The following is a 16085-nucleotide window of genomic DNA, read 5'->3' on the forward strand; positions in this document are numbered from 1 at the left end:
CACCAAGGGGCGGTGCTGCCCCACGGGGGAGGTGGCGTCCTAGCAGCCTGCGGTCCCCGGGGCCCGCCTCCACGCTGGCTGCTGGCGGTCCTCTTGGCCGGCTCACGGGGGCCTGTGGAGCAGTCCCCGCTGCGGGGTTACTCCTTGTGGCCCCCCGAGTGCGTTCTTTGCGGCACTCGGCAATCTGAAAGACCCTGTGGCTCCTTGTGTGCGTGTGTTGGCCGTCTTCCTGTCCCGCAGCACAGCTCCCACGAGGGGCTCGTGTGTCATTCCCTGCGGCATCCTCAGCCCCTGGGTGCTGGCCCAGAGGGAAGCTCAGTAGCTCTGTGTGGAAGGGATGCTCTAAGGAACGGATGACCTGGTCGGCCGCAGCCGGCCTACCTGGGGAGCAGCTGGGAACCCCGCTCTCCCTCGCAGCCCGTGCTCACGTCTGTCCCTCTGGTTTCGGTTTTGTAGGGGATGACCCCCCTCCACTGGGCAGCTTTCCACAACCAGCCGCAGCACACCCAGATACTGCTGAAGAAGGGGGCGGACCCCACCGTTGGGGACAAGGACTTTAAAACGGCGCTGCACTGGGCGGTCCAGGTAGGACTTGTTACCAGCACTCTCGGCACCTGAGACCCAAGGCACGGAGGGGTGCAAGGGGCGGCCTCGGCACCGCTGTGGGGGCTCTGTCTGACAGCGTGAGATCCGCGTGCCCCTCCCCCTCCCCGCTCTCCCTGGGGAAGGGCTCCTCGCACTGCGGGGGTTTGGGCGCCTCAGTCGTGGAGAAGAAACCTGCCCAGATGGGGGGGGGGGTGGCGCGGGGGGGCGGGGTTACAGACTCTCAGGTAGGACCCACCTGGCTTCACACACACACACGCACACACGCACACAGCAATCAGTGGGGGATGACGGACCCGAGTCCCAGAGCCTCAGTCTGCGCTCCGGGAGCCAGCGCGGTGGGCAGTCGTCAGCGTCTTGCAGGGAAGGGTCTCCGGGGCCACGTGGGCAGCAGGGCAGACGGGCTCCTCCGCCCAGCAGGGCAGAGCCTCCGGCGCCGATGCCAAGGGCGGTCAGCGTGGCGTGGAGCGGCGTGGGGGTGTGTGGAGCTCGGCTGTCCCAGCAGCGGTCTGGAGCCTGCCTCAGCTACACCTGGGAAGTGGGGTGCTCCTCCCTCTGGGTTGATAAATGTCTTGGCAGCCCTGCTGGCAAGTGGGGCATTTCCCCGGGAGCGCGTCTGTGGGAGGTTCTGCTCTGCAGACACGGCTGCTCTGACCACGTGGGCAGGTATCTCAGGTGTGTCCCCTTGCCAGCCGGGTCTGCTCTGGCTTAGGCAGTTTCCCTCCGGAACCAAAGCGTCGTGGCTGGCTGGCGGCCACCTTGGCGGCCACGAGTGACGTCACTGTGTTTTACATACTTTATGTTCTCTTGACCGGACCAGCGCCATCTTATTGGTCCCGCTCTCCGCAGGAGGGACAGCGTGTGGGGAGCAGATCTGCTCTTTCCATCCAGGCTGGGTGCTCTGGCTTCCGCATCCAGGGGATGTCACAGGGCCGCTCGCCCTTTGGGTCACCATGGCAACCTGCATTTCTTTGTACCTTCACAAAACTGAAAGCAAAATTCATTCATCAAACTCATACTTCCTTTGCTTCTGTGTTCTGTCTCGCATGGCCAGGGGTTTGTAAAGGGGGTTGCAGGGTGGCCTCTTGTTTGTTATAAATGTGTTTTAGATCCCAGAAAACTATGGTTAAGTTAACGTCAGGTGAAAGGATCGTAGAAAAGCTGGCAGAGCTGGCATGAAAGCTTAGGCGTGTTCAGTGCAGCCAAACAGCCTGATTCGAACCATTCCAAAGTCATTGTTAGACGGAGGGGGGATGGAAGGCGGAAGGCGGGGGGCGAGGAAGAGAAGGGACTGCGTGATGCACACGGGACAGACAGTGCGGCCACCGCGGGTCCCACACTCCGGGGAGCCTGGGCCGGGGCTGCCAGGCGCCGTGGTTGCCGTCTGCAGATGTTAATAATGACGTCTTTGAGTTTGTGTTTTGTGAGTGGGGTCTGATTGGACGGTGAAGGCTGGGCACACACAGTCCCGCCTCCCGGTGACCGGGCCTCCCTGAGCAGATCAGCGTGTGGGGCGGGGCCGGGCGGGCACCTCTCAGGGTTTGTGTCTCATGAGAGCCCTCAGCCCGGGGAGCGTTAACACTCACTAGCAAATAAACACCCCCGGGGTGGGCAGAGAGGGACCCCGTGGGAGAAAGGCGTGAGCTTCTTCCCCGCCGTGGGAACAGGGGCCCCACATTCCCACTGCGGCCGAGCCCCATAAAGTGTGGAGCTGGCCCTGGCTGCAGCATTTCGGTCCACTCAGCACTCAACACCGAGAGCTTCAAGGGCCCTGGCCCCCGGTCCTGCAGAGCGCTCAGCGCAGGGGTCAGCGGCGGTGCGTGGGCAGGGAGCACACTCTCCCGTGGTGAAGCCCGTGGCCTGCCGAGCTCTGGGACATCCAGAGACCCGCAGGGGCCGACAGGGAAGAGGGGGAGGCCGGAAGGAGGGGGCCAGCTGCCCCGCAGGACGTGCAATCGATCAGGACCTGCAGACAGCCCTGGCCTCACACACGGACAGGGCGGCAGGGGGACAGCGGCCAGAGCCGCGCTGGGGAGCATGTGTGACGGGGCAGCTCTTGAACAGCATTTGCCGTGTTCTCAGACGCGCACGTTTTTACGAATCCAGCTCCGTCTTCGTGCCCTGAGTCTGGCCTCTGCTCCCAGAGCCGCGGGGTCTCTCGTCCCTGCACCTGCAGTCTGCCCTCAGACCTTGTGCAGTCCCAGGCCCCGCCAGGGACCTGCCAGGGACCCGCCGGGAAAATCGAAAGGCGAATGGACCGTGTGACTTGTCTTACAGTCTGTCCACAGATGTCAGGGGCGATCTGGACGCTAAGACTTCCCCTTGTGTGATACAAACCTGGGGTCTGTTGTTGGCCACGGAAGATCCATCATCATCGTGCGTGGCAAGTGCTCACGCTGTGCGGTCGGATCCTTCCGTCCAGGGAGCGGCACTGAACACGGCGCTCTGCGCAGGCGTTACCGCGTCAGGCTGAAGAGACGCAGGGCGCTCAGGAGAGCTGGCGGCCCGCGGCCGGACGCAGCGCAGGGCAGAGGCACCCGTGGGCCGGGCTCCGTGCTGCCTGGCAGCCTTTCCTTCCCGTCCTATTTCGTCAGCGCCTCACGGCTGAGCTGCTCGGTTGTATGATCCCCTTCCCTCCACGAAGGACTGTAGCGATGACATTCCGTGTCGTCACCACTGGACCATCGTGGCCATCGTGGCGCCACCAGCCCACACTCGTCACAGTCGTTTTGTTAACATTGCCGTGACCCCGGCTGGTTCTCCGCAGGCAGCTCCTAGAGCCGGGGGTGGAAGCAGCGCGGACAGAGCTCGTGAGCACGTGGTGAAGCAGGCGGCCCAGCGTCCCGCTCGCCCTGATGTCCGTCCGCCCGTTACACCCGCATTTAACGTGCGTCCTGCTTGGTCGCTAACGTGGAAGACAGCTTAGCTTTTAGGGGAGACAAAAATCTCTGTGGTAACTGGAGGCCAGTGGAATGTGGTTGGCGGATTGGACGGGGTGCATTTTCTCTGTTCCTGTTGGGGACGTTTTCCTGTTTCCCTCTTTCCCCGCACAGACGGGGGCCCGGCTTGCACGTAACGCGCCTCCCCGACCCTGTCTTCCAGAGCGGAAACAGAGCGCTGTGCTCCCTCATCCTCAGCCACCACCAGGGCCCGTCCACCATCAACTATGATGACGAGAGCGGCAAGACGTGTGTGCACATGGCCGCCGCGGCGGGCTTCAGTGACATCCTCGCCGAGCTGGCTCGGGTCCCCGCGTGCAACCTGCAGGCTCTGGACGTGGACGACAGGTACCGGGGAGGCGCCGGGGCGGGGCGGGGCTGTCAGGTTTCCCACGTTTTGTTGAGCATCCCTGCGCCCTCCCAAGGCTTCCTGCAGACCATCCTCCTGCTCTGTGAACGTCTCGTTCTTAACCCTGTTCTACTCGTCTGCATCCTGAATTACATCCCAAAGCCAACGAGCACTGTTATCCAGACAAGAGCGTAGTGGAGGCTTTGTGTTCAGAACGAGGCGAGAGCCAGGGAGGGCGGTCTCCTTTTCTCCGTTATTAAAGGGAGATTGGCCTGGCCAGGGGAGCTGGGGCCAGGAGAAGAGACCTGACTCGGGGGCGACTCGCAACTAAGCAAAGCCGCGCGCCCCTGTCTGCCGCACGCAGAGGTCCCGGCACGCAGGCCCTCCGTCCACAGTCCCCGTCGGGGCTCCCACTCCCGGTGCTTGTCCAGCCTCTGTTGACTCCATGAAAATAGAAAACGTAAGAAATAGGACGGTTGACAGTAAGGCGAAGGCTCTGTGTAATGTACGGCTTTTTCACCCTTTTCTACCCTAGCCATCCTGATTCTGAGGCCACAAGGCCCCCTGACACCTGAACCCCTGCAATGCAGGGAAAACGTCTGGGTCCCCGAAAGTCTCAGAAGTGGGAGGGGTGGGCGTGCTGACCTTCGCTAAGGGAAGTCTGTCCTTGAAGCAGGCCTTTCCCAAGAGCAGGCGAGAGGCTGCAAGGACTCAGCCCCAGGGCAGGAGAGGGAAGGACCGGGAACGGGAGGGGAGCAGTGCCCTGGACACAGGGCTGGACCACAGCCTGCGCCCTTCCAGACTTCCAGAACCAGCGTGGAATAGAAGGGTTCCCGTCCTGGGTGGTCCCGGCAGAGCCTGGGGGAGGAATTCGGGGGGGGGGTGGAGGGGGCGAGTGCTAAGGGCAGGGTTACGAGAGGTCAAGGCGGAGTGAAATCCCCTGAGCGAGGGCCGGGCCCCTGGGCGCACCCCGCCCGGGTCTGTTTCCCTTTGGCCGCCTCAGGCAGCTGACACTTCTGTTCGCAGAGAGAGGGTCTTTCCAATACCGTTGGGGCTAGTGCTTCACGCAGCTGCAGGGTTGTGACTTCCCCTCCTTCCTCTCTCTCCTAGGGGAGAGCGTTCTTGTGGGAAGGGAAGGAACACAGGGCATTGATTTTTAAAACAGAAGATGAAGAAAAATAAGCAGGGACTGGTCCTCCTAGACAGTGAAATGCGCCCTAAATCTCCGATGTTTACCCTGTGGTGGTGCTGGCCTGCGGCTGGGGGCACAGAGCACGGAGCCCGGGAACGGCTTGTGACGCTCCCACGGCCCGCATGCCCTCACCGCTGCGGTGACCCTTGCCTTTCTTACGCAGCTCACTTACCTCTCATCAGCAACCACCCCCGGCATCGCGGGGGCCCCCGGGAGCGCTGGCATGTCCCACACATCAGCCCTTGGCTGCCGACCCCTCCGGCAATCCTGTGTTCTTGCTCCCACCACCCCGACCGTCACCGTGGCGCTTCCCTGGGACCTTCTCCTGCTTCATGCGCCTTGACCCTCCGCTCCTCGCTATGGGGGTGGGGGGTGGTGGGGAGGGGCCAGTCCCCGTGACGGCAGGTGGCCCAGGGCCACGGTTCCTCCAGGACCTGGTGCCTAGAGGGGAGAGGAGAGGACAGTTGAGGTGACCTGGACATGGACCCCACGGATTACCCGCAAGGACTGTGTGCACGGCCGGCAGGCCTCACCGCCACGGTCCCCTGGCTTCTCTGCCGACCGGGGCAGGTGTCCCCCGCTCATCCGGGCCTCTTCTTCCACGCTGGGGGCCAGAGGAGGGAGAACAGCGGGTGGGGCAATTGTCGCAAAGGAGTATCTCACGGCGCGCCAAAGCCAGCGCCCCTGTCCGTGCCCCAGTGCTGGCGGGACCTGCTGGGAGTATATTCTCTAAACAGGGGGCATAATGTGGCTGGGCTCCCCAGTTTCATAATCACACTGTCTGGAGAGCCCTCTCCTGGGCAGTGGAGTAAGTGTGGAAGCAGTGCGAGTGGTCACTATATTCAAAAAAACACGGGGTCCTGTTAAGTGTCATCGCATCGCTGCCCGTAGCGCCATGTGAGGAGGACGTCTGGCTGGCAGGGGACAGAGCCCGCGCACGGGGACTCTGAACACTGTGGACACAGCTACCCTCCAAATCCGAGGCCCCGGCTCCCGTGCAGGTGCAGCAGCCGCCTCTGCGTCTGAGCGACCATGGGGCCGTGCAGGGCAGGGCCCCAGCACAAGGCCAAGGAGGGACCCCCTGGGCCTCCTGTTCTTCTCCAGGCCTGGTCCTTCCCAGAGCGACTGGCAGGAAGTCTCGCCATTCTCTTCCTGGGCACCCCCATTTACAGGAAGACCCTCTTCCCTGTGCCCCCCTTATCCTCCTCTGGGCCCACCGCCCCCACAGAAACACGGACATCCCCGCCGCGGCCCCCCAGCTGCTCATCCTGGGGCCAGAGGCCCTGTGTGCACCCCTCTGCTGGACTCCTGTGCCCCACATCTGCTCTCAGTTCTGGCGTGGCTCTGGGAACGAGAGACCCGTTCCTCTTCCCTGTCCTGTGGCTCCCCCCCAGCCCCCCCGCTGAGCACAAAGCCAACCACCTTCTCAAACGGGGGAGGGAAGGGCAGGGTCCTGAGAAAGTGGGCTTGTGGCGGGGAGGACATGGTCTGCACACCTCACCTCACATTCCCACACGTGTACAGCGTGATAATCCGCACGAATACAGAGGGAAATACTGATTTTTAAAGTTTACATTCAGTCAGATTTGCCCTTTTTGGCATGCAGTTAGCTGAGCGTTAGCATGTGCATAGATTCGCGTAACCACTCCCCCAAACACACACACACACACACTCTCACACACACACACACACACACTTCAGAGCAAGTCTGTCAGCCCCGGCTTCAGTGCATGCGGACTTTTCCCCGCGCGGCCGCGGGCCGTCCCGGCGCTGAGCTCCACTCCACTCCCCCGGGCGAGGACCTGCCGGCCCCTGCACCCTCCCCTGCGGAAGGACGCTCGGCCGTTCCCATGCGGGGCGGCCCCAGACGTTCACATCCAGGTGCCTGTGTGCACGGAAGCTGCCCCGCCTCTAGCCAAGCAGTCTAGACGGGAGGCTGCGGCCCCCGCAGTGAGGACGTGTCGATGCAGGAGGATCGGCCGCTGCTTTCCAGCGTGGCCGTCGCCGTCCGGCGGCCCCCAGCAGCGCGTCCGTGTCCCAGCGTCTCTGTGTCCCCGGCACGTGGGCGGCCGGCCTTGTCGGCTCTCTGTCTCTGGCGCTGGCCACTTCAGTGCATGCGGTGGTTTCACTGCGGGTTTAACGCCACGTCCCCAGGGACCCGAGTCACCGAGCACCTCCTCCTGCGCCCGCTATTCACGCATCTTCTCGGATGATGGGTCTGTCCTGACCTTTTGCTGACATTTAGAACAGGCTTCTGTGTTTCCTTATTTGGTTTTGAAAGATTTCATACATTCTGAACATAAGCCCTTTATGGGGAGTGAGATTTGCAAATAGTTTCTCCAAGTCTCTGGCTTTTTTTTTTTTTTTCATTTTATTGAAAAAATACCGGTTTTACATTTTAATAAAGCTTTAAATACTGATAAGTATTTACTGTATTTACCTTCTGGCTGATGAAAGACCTTCTAAGCACAAAATCATGAAAGAAACAAAAATGAAGAGGTCATTGAAAACCACTGATGGAAGGTCACTGAAAACGTAGAAGTCAGGTAACGAACGAGAGGAAATGCTGGCGTGAGGATGTCCTACAAAGGGTCGGTCCTTCAAAGGGGCACAAAACCCCCATAAATTGGTGAGAAAACTGACGAGCTCACACAGGGACGGGCAAAGGCGCCGCGTGATTTCAGTGAGGAAACTCAAATGGCAAATGAACGCATACTTAAGAAGTTCGACCTCACCGTTGATGAAATAAATGCAAAAGGACCCACGGTGCAGCGTCACTGGGCCTACGCAGGGGCCGGGACGTCTGGGGAGGGGGGCGCGCTGAGCCCCGTCTTCTCGGAAGGCAGCTGGGCCTGGAGGGTAAGGAGCCTTACGATCAGCCCTGCCCTCTGACCCAGCCTCCTTCTTTCAGGAGCTGCTCACAAAGACCAGAGCTGGCTGGGGGCGGGGGTGGGGGGCACAGGCCTAGAGAAGGGGCCCCCACGGGAGCGCCGTCACCCGGCAGCCCTGTGGCACCTGCCGCGGCCTCGCTCAACAGCGATGCGTCTCTGCGGCTCCCTGGACGCTGAGCAGGGGCTGTGCAGTGCGGGCCACCTGCTGCGCCCCCGTGCTCACCCGTGTTCCCTCCCCCGGCCCCAGGACCCCCCTGCACTGGGCGGCGGCGGCAGGGAAGGAGGCGTGCGTGCAGTCCCTGCTGGACCTGGGCGTGGACAGCCACCTGCGAGACGCTCACGACCGCGCGCCCCTGGCCTACGCCCTGCACGGCGGTCACCTGGCCTGCGTCCGGCTCCTCTCCCAGGAGAGCAGGTGAGCACAGCACTCACGTGTTTCTGCCTCCCCCGCGGAGGCAGCTCCCTGCGTCGCCGACCGGCAGCGCCAGCCGTAGCCTGAGGGTAGCGTGAGCCCCTCTCCAGACACAGCGACAGGGTCTCGGCTCCGCGGAGCCAAAGGCCGGCCTCCCCCGTCACGGGCTCCGCTCTCTCGTCCCCCTGCCCCACCTCACGCGTGTCGTCTGGGCCTCCTCCTCGTCTCAATGCGCAGCCCTCGACCTTTTTAGTCTCAGAGCCCTTTACACGCTCAGAACGATGGGAGACCCCCAACGAGCTTCTGGTCATGGGACTTAACACATGAACATTAAAACTGAGAGACAATTTTAGTATAGTATTTACTGAGCTGTTCATTTAAAGTAATAACAAGCCCTTTACATTTACATGTTAACATAAATACCGTACTTAGAGATGAAATATCCTGTTGTTCAAAACACAGACATATTGTCGCGAGAGGGCACTTCTGTTGGACAGAGCTGGGCAGATCTAATGTCCCAACAGAAGCTGAACAGGATTCAGCGGGCCCCCCTCTGCGTCTGCATCTGCGCTCAGCCCGGTGCCGTCCTGGCCCCTCTGAACTGCACGGCCCGTCTGGCCTCACACAGCCACGGGGTTGCACAAGCCACTGTGGACGCGTCGCTAGGACCGCAGACCTTGAGCAGCCATTGTTGGCTAAAGGTAGCTGCGGGGTGGGCTCTGCCACCGCACGAATGTCCCTTTTCTACTCCGTGACGTTCAAACCCATGTGTCCACATGTGCGATTTTGCAACATCTGGCTTTGGGCGTTCGGAAAATATCGCTTCACTTAGGAGTACCTTCCACGTGACACAGTTCGTTACACGTTATTACAAAATCCCGTTCGTTAACATGACCACCATCTTGTCGGAACCCTCACGCGTCAGGAACTGTCAGGCTTGCAGCCACGCTCACGTGTCCAGAATTCTAATGTCTGCCTGAAAGTTAGGCTCTGGTCATGGGCAGCAGTAACTGCCAGCGGTCTGCCTTGAAATGACAGGCTCGCTCGGATCCTTTTTGAGACGATTCCTGCAGACGGCCACCCTGGATAGCCACGTCCGTGAGTTGGGGGAGGGCCCCCCACCAAAGCCGGTCTGGTCAGCGGGCACGGGCTCTGGTGTCTCGGGACAGCCGGCCTGCCTCGGTGTAGAGCAGGGCTGCCTATGAGTACTTCTCTCTGTCGGACGGTGTAAGCGCGAGGGTCGGCGCTTCGCCCAGGCAGTAGCCGTCACCGGGCGTCATTAGGTTAAGTGACAGCTTCGTCACGCGAGTCCACAGAGGCCGCTGTCAGGTTTGTGCCCGGGAGCCCACAGTCCCTCCTGCACACCTGGTGCAAAAGCAGCACAAACCCCATCTCGATTTTATTGGGAATATCGTTTTAACCCCACAAAACCCCTACAGACGGTCCGGACCCTGTACGTAGGGCTCACGGCCCCCGCTTGGAGACCCACTGGCCCCAACCCCTGAGCAGGAGGAGACGTGGCCGCGGCTGCTGACCTTCAGCGGCACCAGTCAGTCAGCGCAGGGACACCGTCCCAGGAGGGAACTCGAAACGGTGTAAGAAATCCCCGGGGTTCTGTCTGGCGGCCTCAGGCGCCCAGAAGCAGGGCTCAGTGAACCAGGAAGCCTGTTGGGAAGTGAAAGGGGGAAGATGAAAATACAGTCCTGGGGATAACGGGCAGCTGCGCGCCGCGTCCTGTAGCAACGCCGGCCGTCACGGCGGACCCCAGTGTCTCCCTCGGGAGCAGAGCCGCGCTGGCTGCAGGGCCTGCACGGTGCGTCCACTCCTGCCCGCAGGCCCGAGGCAGCCGCCTCAAGGAAAAGGACAGAAGTTCCCGAGGGGCAAACACAGCGGGAAACTCCCTCCCCGCTGACCTTTCTTCCCCTGGAGCCTGCGGGGCAGGGCCGCCCCCGCCTCCCACTTCCTCTCCTGCGGCTGCAGCCGGGCGAGGGCTGCTCCTCGGCCTCCTGTCGGCACTTGTTTGCCATGTTTTTCAGTAGGAAACGTAGTGAAAACTGAAAGGGACTCGAAAAACCCAGAACCAGCACCGAAAGGGCGGGCCTGCTGCGGGGCAGCGGGGGGGCTCTGCCGGGTCTCCTGGGCCCCGGGGTCCCGGTCGGGGGCTGAGACCAGGTCCCTGTGTCGCAGGCCTTAGTGGCTCCGCACCCCGGGCCGGTACCCGCCCGTCCTTGCGGAGGAGAGCGGGGCTGCTGCTCCCGCCTGTTTTCAGGGTGGAGACAGACTGTCTTGGGGTCCAGGTGAAGGGACGGCCTCTGGAAAAGGTGGGGAATGTCACTCCCTGAGGTGTGTCCTGCCTGGAAGGGAAGGGACAGGAAGTTCTCTTCTCCCGAGACCAGCGAGGTTCCACCTTTCCCACCTGAGGGCACACACAGACCGATGACTGACGCTCTGCAGCACCCCGAAACTGTGTCACAGCCTTTGCCGATCGGACGAGAACGGTCAGTGTGATTGCGGCCCACTCACACCGGCGGCTGCTGTCGTTTTTTGTGTGACGGTCTCGGGGAAGAGGTCGGTGCCCCGACTGAAGTCCGGTGTGGCCTGTGGTACAACGTCCCACGGCCCCTGGGGGACAGCTGCTGGTCTGGGGGGGCCGTCGGTCCTGGCATAGCACCTCTGACCTGTGAGGGCCTTCGGGTGCCCGAAGGGTCCGCGACCTCCTGCCCGGGCACAGGGACAGGGCGGACGGAGAATTTGGGGCGTGGTGGTCCCTGCGCTTCCTCACCTGGCACCTGTCCTCCTTCCTTTACAGGGTGGAGCCTGCTCACCCCCCTCCTTTCCAGAAGAGGGAGGGGCGATTCGGGGTCCTCCAGCAGATCCTGGGCAACAACAAGGAGGAGCAGAAGGCCCCCCCGAAGGCTGGTGGCAGGGACGCCCCCGGTGGGGAGCCCCCCTCGGAAGTCGATGACATCATCGCCACCTTCGACAGCAGCCTGGACACCGACTGCCAAGAGCAGCCCGGGGGTCGGGAGGCTATGCTGGACTTGACCAAGGGGACCCCAGAGAATTCAAAACACCTGTTGCCTGAGAAGAAGCCTCTGGCCCCTCAGGAGCTTCCACCAATCAGAACACAGAGCCTCCCACCCATCACCGTGGGCAACTGCTCCCCAGCGACCTGCCCTGGGGCTGCCTCCCACACTGGCCTGGGCCCTGGCCCCCTGCACGTGGGCCCGCGGGCGCAGAAGAGCCAGAGTGAGCAGGACTTAGCCAGCAGCAGGACAGGCGGCCAGGCGTGGCGGGATGGCCCCTGGCGCGGCGAATCCTACCGGGGGCTCTGCGGGGCGTGGCCGGTGCCCGCCGCCGACAGACTGCTGGGCAGGCTGCTGGGCCGACGGCCGGGGCCGCAGAGCATCCTGGGGCCCCCCCACCTGCCGCACCGGCACAGTCTGGCCGCAGGTAAGCGCTGGCTTCCTCCTCCCGCACTCCCGGCAGCCACCCTGCCCTGGCGATGCGTCCGTGTTTCCCTGCCTGAGGACCCGAGGACGCGGTGACTGACTTTAGAGAGAGGAATGGAGGGAGGAAGAGGGAGAGAAACCGCCATTGGCTGCCTCTCCCACGCACCCCGACCAGGGATCGAACCTGCAGCCTCTTGGAGTCCAGACGAGGCTCCAACCCACGGAGCCGCCCGGCCAGGGCAGTCACCTCTCCTGCCTGAAGCCCCGGGTCAGGCACCCTAAGTCGGAGCAGGCGTCCCCTTGCCCCCCAGCAGCCGCGTGTGGGGGCCGCAGGGCAGCGCGGGACATGACTGTCCCCCAGCGAGGACCCCAGGCAGGGGTGTGGGGCACCCCCTCAGGGCTCGTTCCTTCCGTTGTTCACGCGGCTGCTTTCAAACCCAACCATCTGTCCCGCTCCGGACCCGCTGATGGCGGCAGTCCTGCTGCGGGAGGGGGACGGCGGCCACGCCGTGTGGCCCCTGTAGGAAATGAGCACACGCCCCGCTCCTGGTTCAGGCTCCACACACCGGTGACAGGGCCGCTTCCCCCTGCCGCCTCCCCGCCTGGTCGGGCGCGCATCTCCCGGCCCCGCGCCTGCCACTCAGGGCCCCTCCACCAAAGCTGCCGGTTCTGTTCATTTTTGCTTATGTTTCCAGAGGTATTTTATACACATATATTTATATGCATTGAATAGGTGCACACACCCCTCTTCATAAGCACCCCACACTGGAACCTGGTTTTATTTCTAGGGACGGCCCGCAGGCGACCGCAGGGCACAGCGGGGACTGGGAGTCGCTGCCACAGTGCGGAGGCTGCACAGAGGCCCCCGTTGGTTTATGAGCATCAGCTTTGTTCTCAAGTGATAACCACTAATATTTAAAAACCATGAAGTTTTACGTAAAAATCTAACATTCTAGCCTCTCCTGAGACTGAAAGATCTGCCAAGACGGAACTCCAGTTCTCACTTGGGAACAACTGTGTTCTGAGGACCTGCAGGTGCCCCTGGCCCCACGTGGACGTCCCTGTCCCGGGTCCACCGGGCCACACCCCGTCCCCTCAGCTGCGTGTTTCCGTGCCGTCTCTCTCGCAGCAGGGCCGGGAAAGTGACTTCACTCTTCAGCCCCCACGTCTGTTGGAAGGAGAGGATGGGAGATCAAGAAGGCGTGTGTGTCGTGAGACGCGGCCTGAGCCTGGCCCTCCTCGCTCCGTCGCGTGTGCCTGGGACCCAGGCGACCCCCTCGTGTGCACTGGCCCGCTGAAGCGCACGGGGGCTGCGTCCCTGGCGCCCGAGAGAACCTGCTGGCGGAACACCCGCGCACGGGGGTGGCGGCCTGGCTCGCGTTTCTGCTTTCGTGGCGGAAGGACAGGAAGGGAGCGCTCGGTCCTCTTTTGACCCTGAGCGGGCTCCGGGGCTCGGACCCAGCCTGCTTCCTGCGGTTAGCCCTGGCCCAGCGAATGCTCTCTGGTTTGAAAATCCGTGTAAGCCGTTCAAAGTCTTATCCTTTTGAGTTCCCAGGACAGCCTTGGGGTGGCTCTTCTGTATCTGTTTCCATTGGCTGCAGCGCCTGGGACAGAAGCCCCGTCACGGAGGCTTCCGCACACAGATGGTTACTGCTCTCCTGTGGCAAGTCGGAAGTGGCCTGTCCCCCGGTGCTCGGTGGCTCCGTCGCTCAGCGGATGCTCCCCTCCATCAGAGCGTGTCCCAGGCGGAGGGCCGGAGGGAGAGGGAAACCCATGTCCCCAGCTGAGTCAGCTCCCGTGAGGAAGTCGTCGTTCTGAAGTCCCTGCAGCCGCCAAGGTCTCGTTGGTCAGAACTTCAGTTCTGCAGGGGAGGCCGGGAACCGTAGCCTTCAGCTGGCGCGAGGCCGTCCCTCCCCGGTGGACGTGTTTCTGAAGGAGAAGAGAGGGCGGGCGCTGGCCGAGAACCAGCGCCCTGAAACCTTCGCTCGTGTTAGAGAAGGAAATTCAGCAAACTTAGCGTGAGGATTTGCTTTGCTTTTCCGCTGATGTAACTTGAGAAGCCCTGGGTCGCACGGCGGAAACGAAGTCACCTTCTCCGAGGGAACCCGGACTCACTCGTGTGCCTGTCCCGAGGCATCGATCTTCTCACCCGGTGCTGACGCCGGCCGACCAGAGCAGCGTTCTGGGCGACGGTGTCACAGCGAACGCCGCTCTCCCAAGGGCCTGCGGCCCGTGCGGGAGCCGGAAGGGGTGTGGACTCGCTCACGTGGTTGCGCACCTGACTCCGCTGCCTGTCTTCCCAGGTTCCCGCGGGATCGCAGGGGGTTTTAGTGGAAAGGACCTGAGTCTCGCGCTTGCTCATTAAGTGGCTGTTAAGCTTCTGCATCCTGACTTAGGAGACTGTGTCGGCCGCGGTTCAGGCCTCCAAAGCCACGCTGCATGGGTCAGACTCTGGCTCTGCCACGCATGTGCTATTGCTTAGTTTCTCTGGGCCTGGTTTCCTCACCTGGAAAATGGCAGGAAATACCTAAGTCACAGGGGCTGTGGGCTGCTGGCGCAGGTTAGGCACGTAGAGCAGGACTCGACGGAGAGCTGTACACACACAGTGTCTGTCTGTCACTGTCAGAGAGACGGGGAGGGAGGGAGAGAGAGGGGGAGAGAAACATCGACCTGCTGCCTCTCGCTTTTCCCCAGTGGAGGCGGCCCACCACCCGGAACCGAACCAGTGACGCTCGGGTTTGCAGGCCGGGACTCCACCCCCGGAGCCACACCAGCCAGGACCGCCCTGGTGTCTCTCGGCCAGGCCAGCCCTGTGCCCTGGAGCCGGAGCCCGAGACCCTGTTTTAGGGGTGATGGGATGTGCGCGTTAACTGCTGGTTGGCTCCAGCCTCCGCGCGTCTCCCCACCACGCCGCTCAGAATCGCCGGGACCCACACGTGCCAGCTACGTCCAGGTGCTTTGGGCCGAGTACCAGGAGACGCTGTGGGAAGGAGGCATTTGCTGTGGGACCTGCCCCCCCAGTGGCTCTCTCCCCCCCAGAACCCCCCCCCCCCGCACCCCACCCTCGTGGTTCCGGCTCCCACGGTCTCTTGGCCAAGGGAAGACTGCCTCGCCCTCCAGCCTAGCGGGGTCAGCGCTTGTCTGGGTGGCCCTTCTGCCCGGCGCTGCGTGGCTGCTCAGCTTCCCCTCGACCAGCATAACCAGCTTTTTGTTGGGAACTTCCTGTTTCCGAGACCTGGAGAGAGAGCCGTGGTCCCGGATGAAACCTGGTCAACAGAGCAAGACGCTCCTTGCCCCCAGGCCGAGAACCAGGTTCCACAGGGCCCTTGCTCATCATAAGGCACGTGGCCCGGAGTCTCACAGGCCCCCAGGGACATGCTGGGAGCCGGAACCAGATCCCTTAAACAGGAAGGCGCCCCTTGGCGGTGCGTCTCCCTCTCTAAGCCCCAAGTGCAGCTGGCGGCGTGCCCCCTAATGGCCTGTGAGACGCTGCACCGTCCCCCCCCAATACAGAGGTGTCCTTGCCTGTGGGTCTTCTTTCGTGTGCGTGTTTAACCCAAGTGAAATGTTGCTGTTCGAGCACCCGCGGCCTCCGGGCTGCCGTTGGCGCTTTGTGAGCCGCCGCTCTGGGCGAGACGGAACCGCCCGCTTTCCGCCCTGAGCTCTCGCACGTGACGTGGGAGCCACATGTGGCCGAGTGCTTGGCGAGCAGAAGAAATCCTGGCACCGCAGCCCCGGCTCGGACGCGGCTGTAACGCGCGCTGGGTCTTCTCCTTCTGGCCCCGGGCTCAGTGGCAGTAGCGTGGGCTCAGAGAGGCTGCCTGTGAGGTCCTGGCGTGGACACCGGGCGCGGCGTCAGGGCCTGGACACGAGCTGTTGTGGGGCCTGCGAGTGCCAGCACCCCGCCCCCAGCCCACGACCACGGGCATCGCTCTGGCTCCTGGGAGGCGGCTCCGGGAGGGGGATCGGCCCCAGTTTCAGAAAGGACAGAGCTGAGGTGGAGCCCAGACCCTGTCACCGCCGGCACGTGACCCTGAGCACTGTTGAGACCTCCCCCCGCCACAGTGTCTGTCACCCCGGGGAGGGGTGGTCGGGGTTACAGCGGTCGCGCCCGCAGTGTGGGGCCCCGTCTCTGACGATCGTAAGGCTGGACGAACATGACCCACCCCGTCGCCATCACAGCCCTCGGCTTTGCAGATTTCCGCTCAGACCTTCCTGCATAGGCGACGGGGCTCATACAGGGTCTG

General features: G+C 62.7%; 1 protein-coding gene across 1 annotated transcript in view; it reads left to right on the top strand.

Moving 5' to 3' along the window:
* The window catches only part of ANKRD55 (ankyrin repeat domain 55), a 64060-nt gene that overhangs the window by 41588 nt on the left and 6387 nt on the right, over window positions 1-16085 (top strand). The window contains exons 6-9 of the mRNA XM_090276107.1: window positions 457-585; window positions 3706-3890; window positions 8222-8389; window positions 11196-11839. Of these exons, the coding sequence (XP_090132233.1) occupies window positions 457-585; window positions 3706-3890; window positions 8222-8389; window positions 11196-11839 (1126 nt within the window). The remainder of the gene's footprint in view (window positions 1-456; window positions 586-3705; window positions 3891-8221; window positions 8390-11195; window positions 11840-16085) is intronic.

This window comes from Furipterus horrens, unplaced genomic scaffold, assembly GCF_987537825.1.
Source record: "Furipterus horrens unplaced genomic scaffold, mFurHor1.1.pri manual_scaffold_5, whole genome shotgun sequence".
In the NCBI taxonomy this organism is placed as follows: Eukaryota; Metazoa; Chordata; class Mammalia; order Chiroptera; family Furipteridae; genus Furipterus; species Furipterus horrens.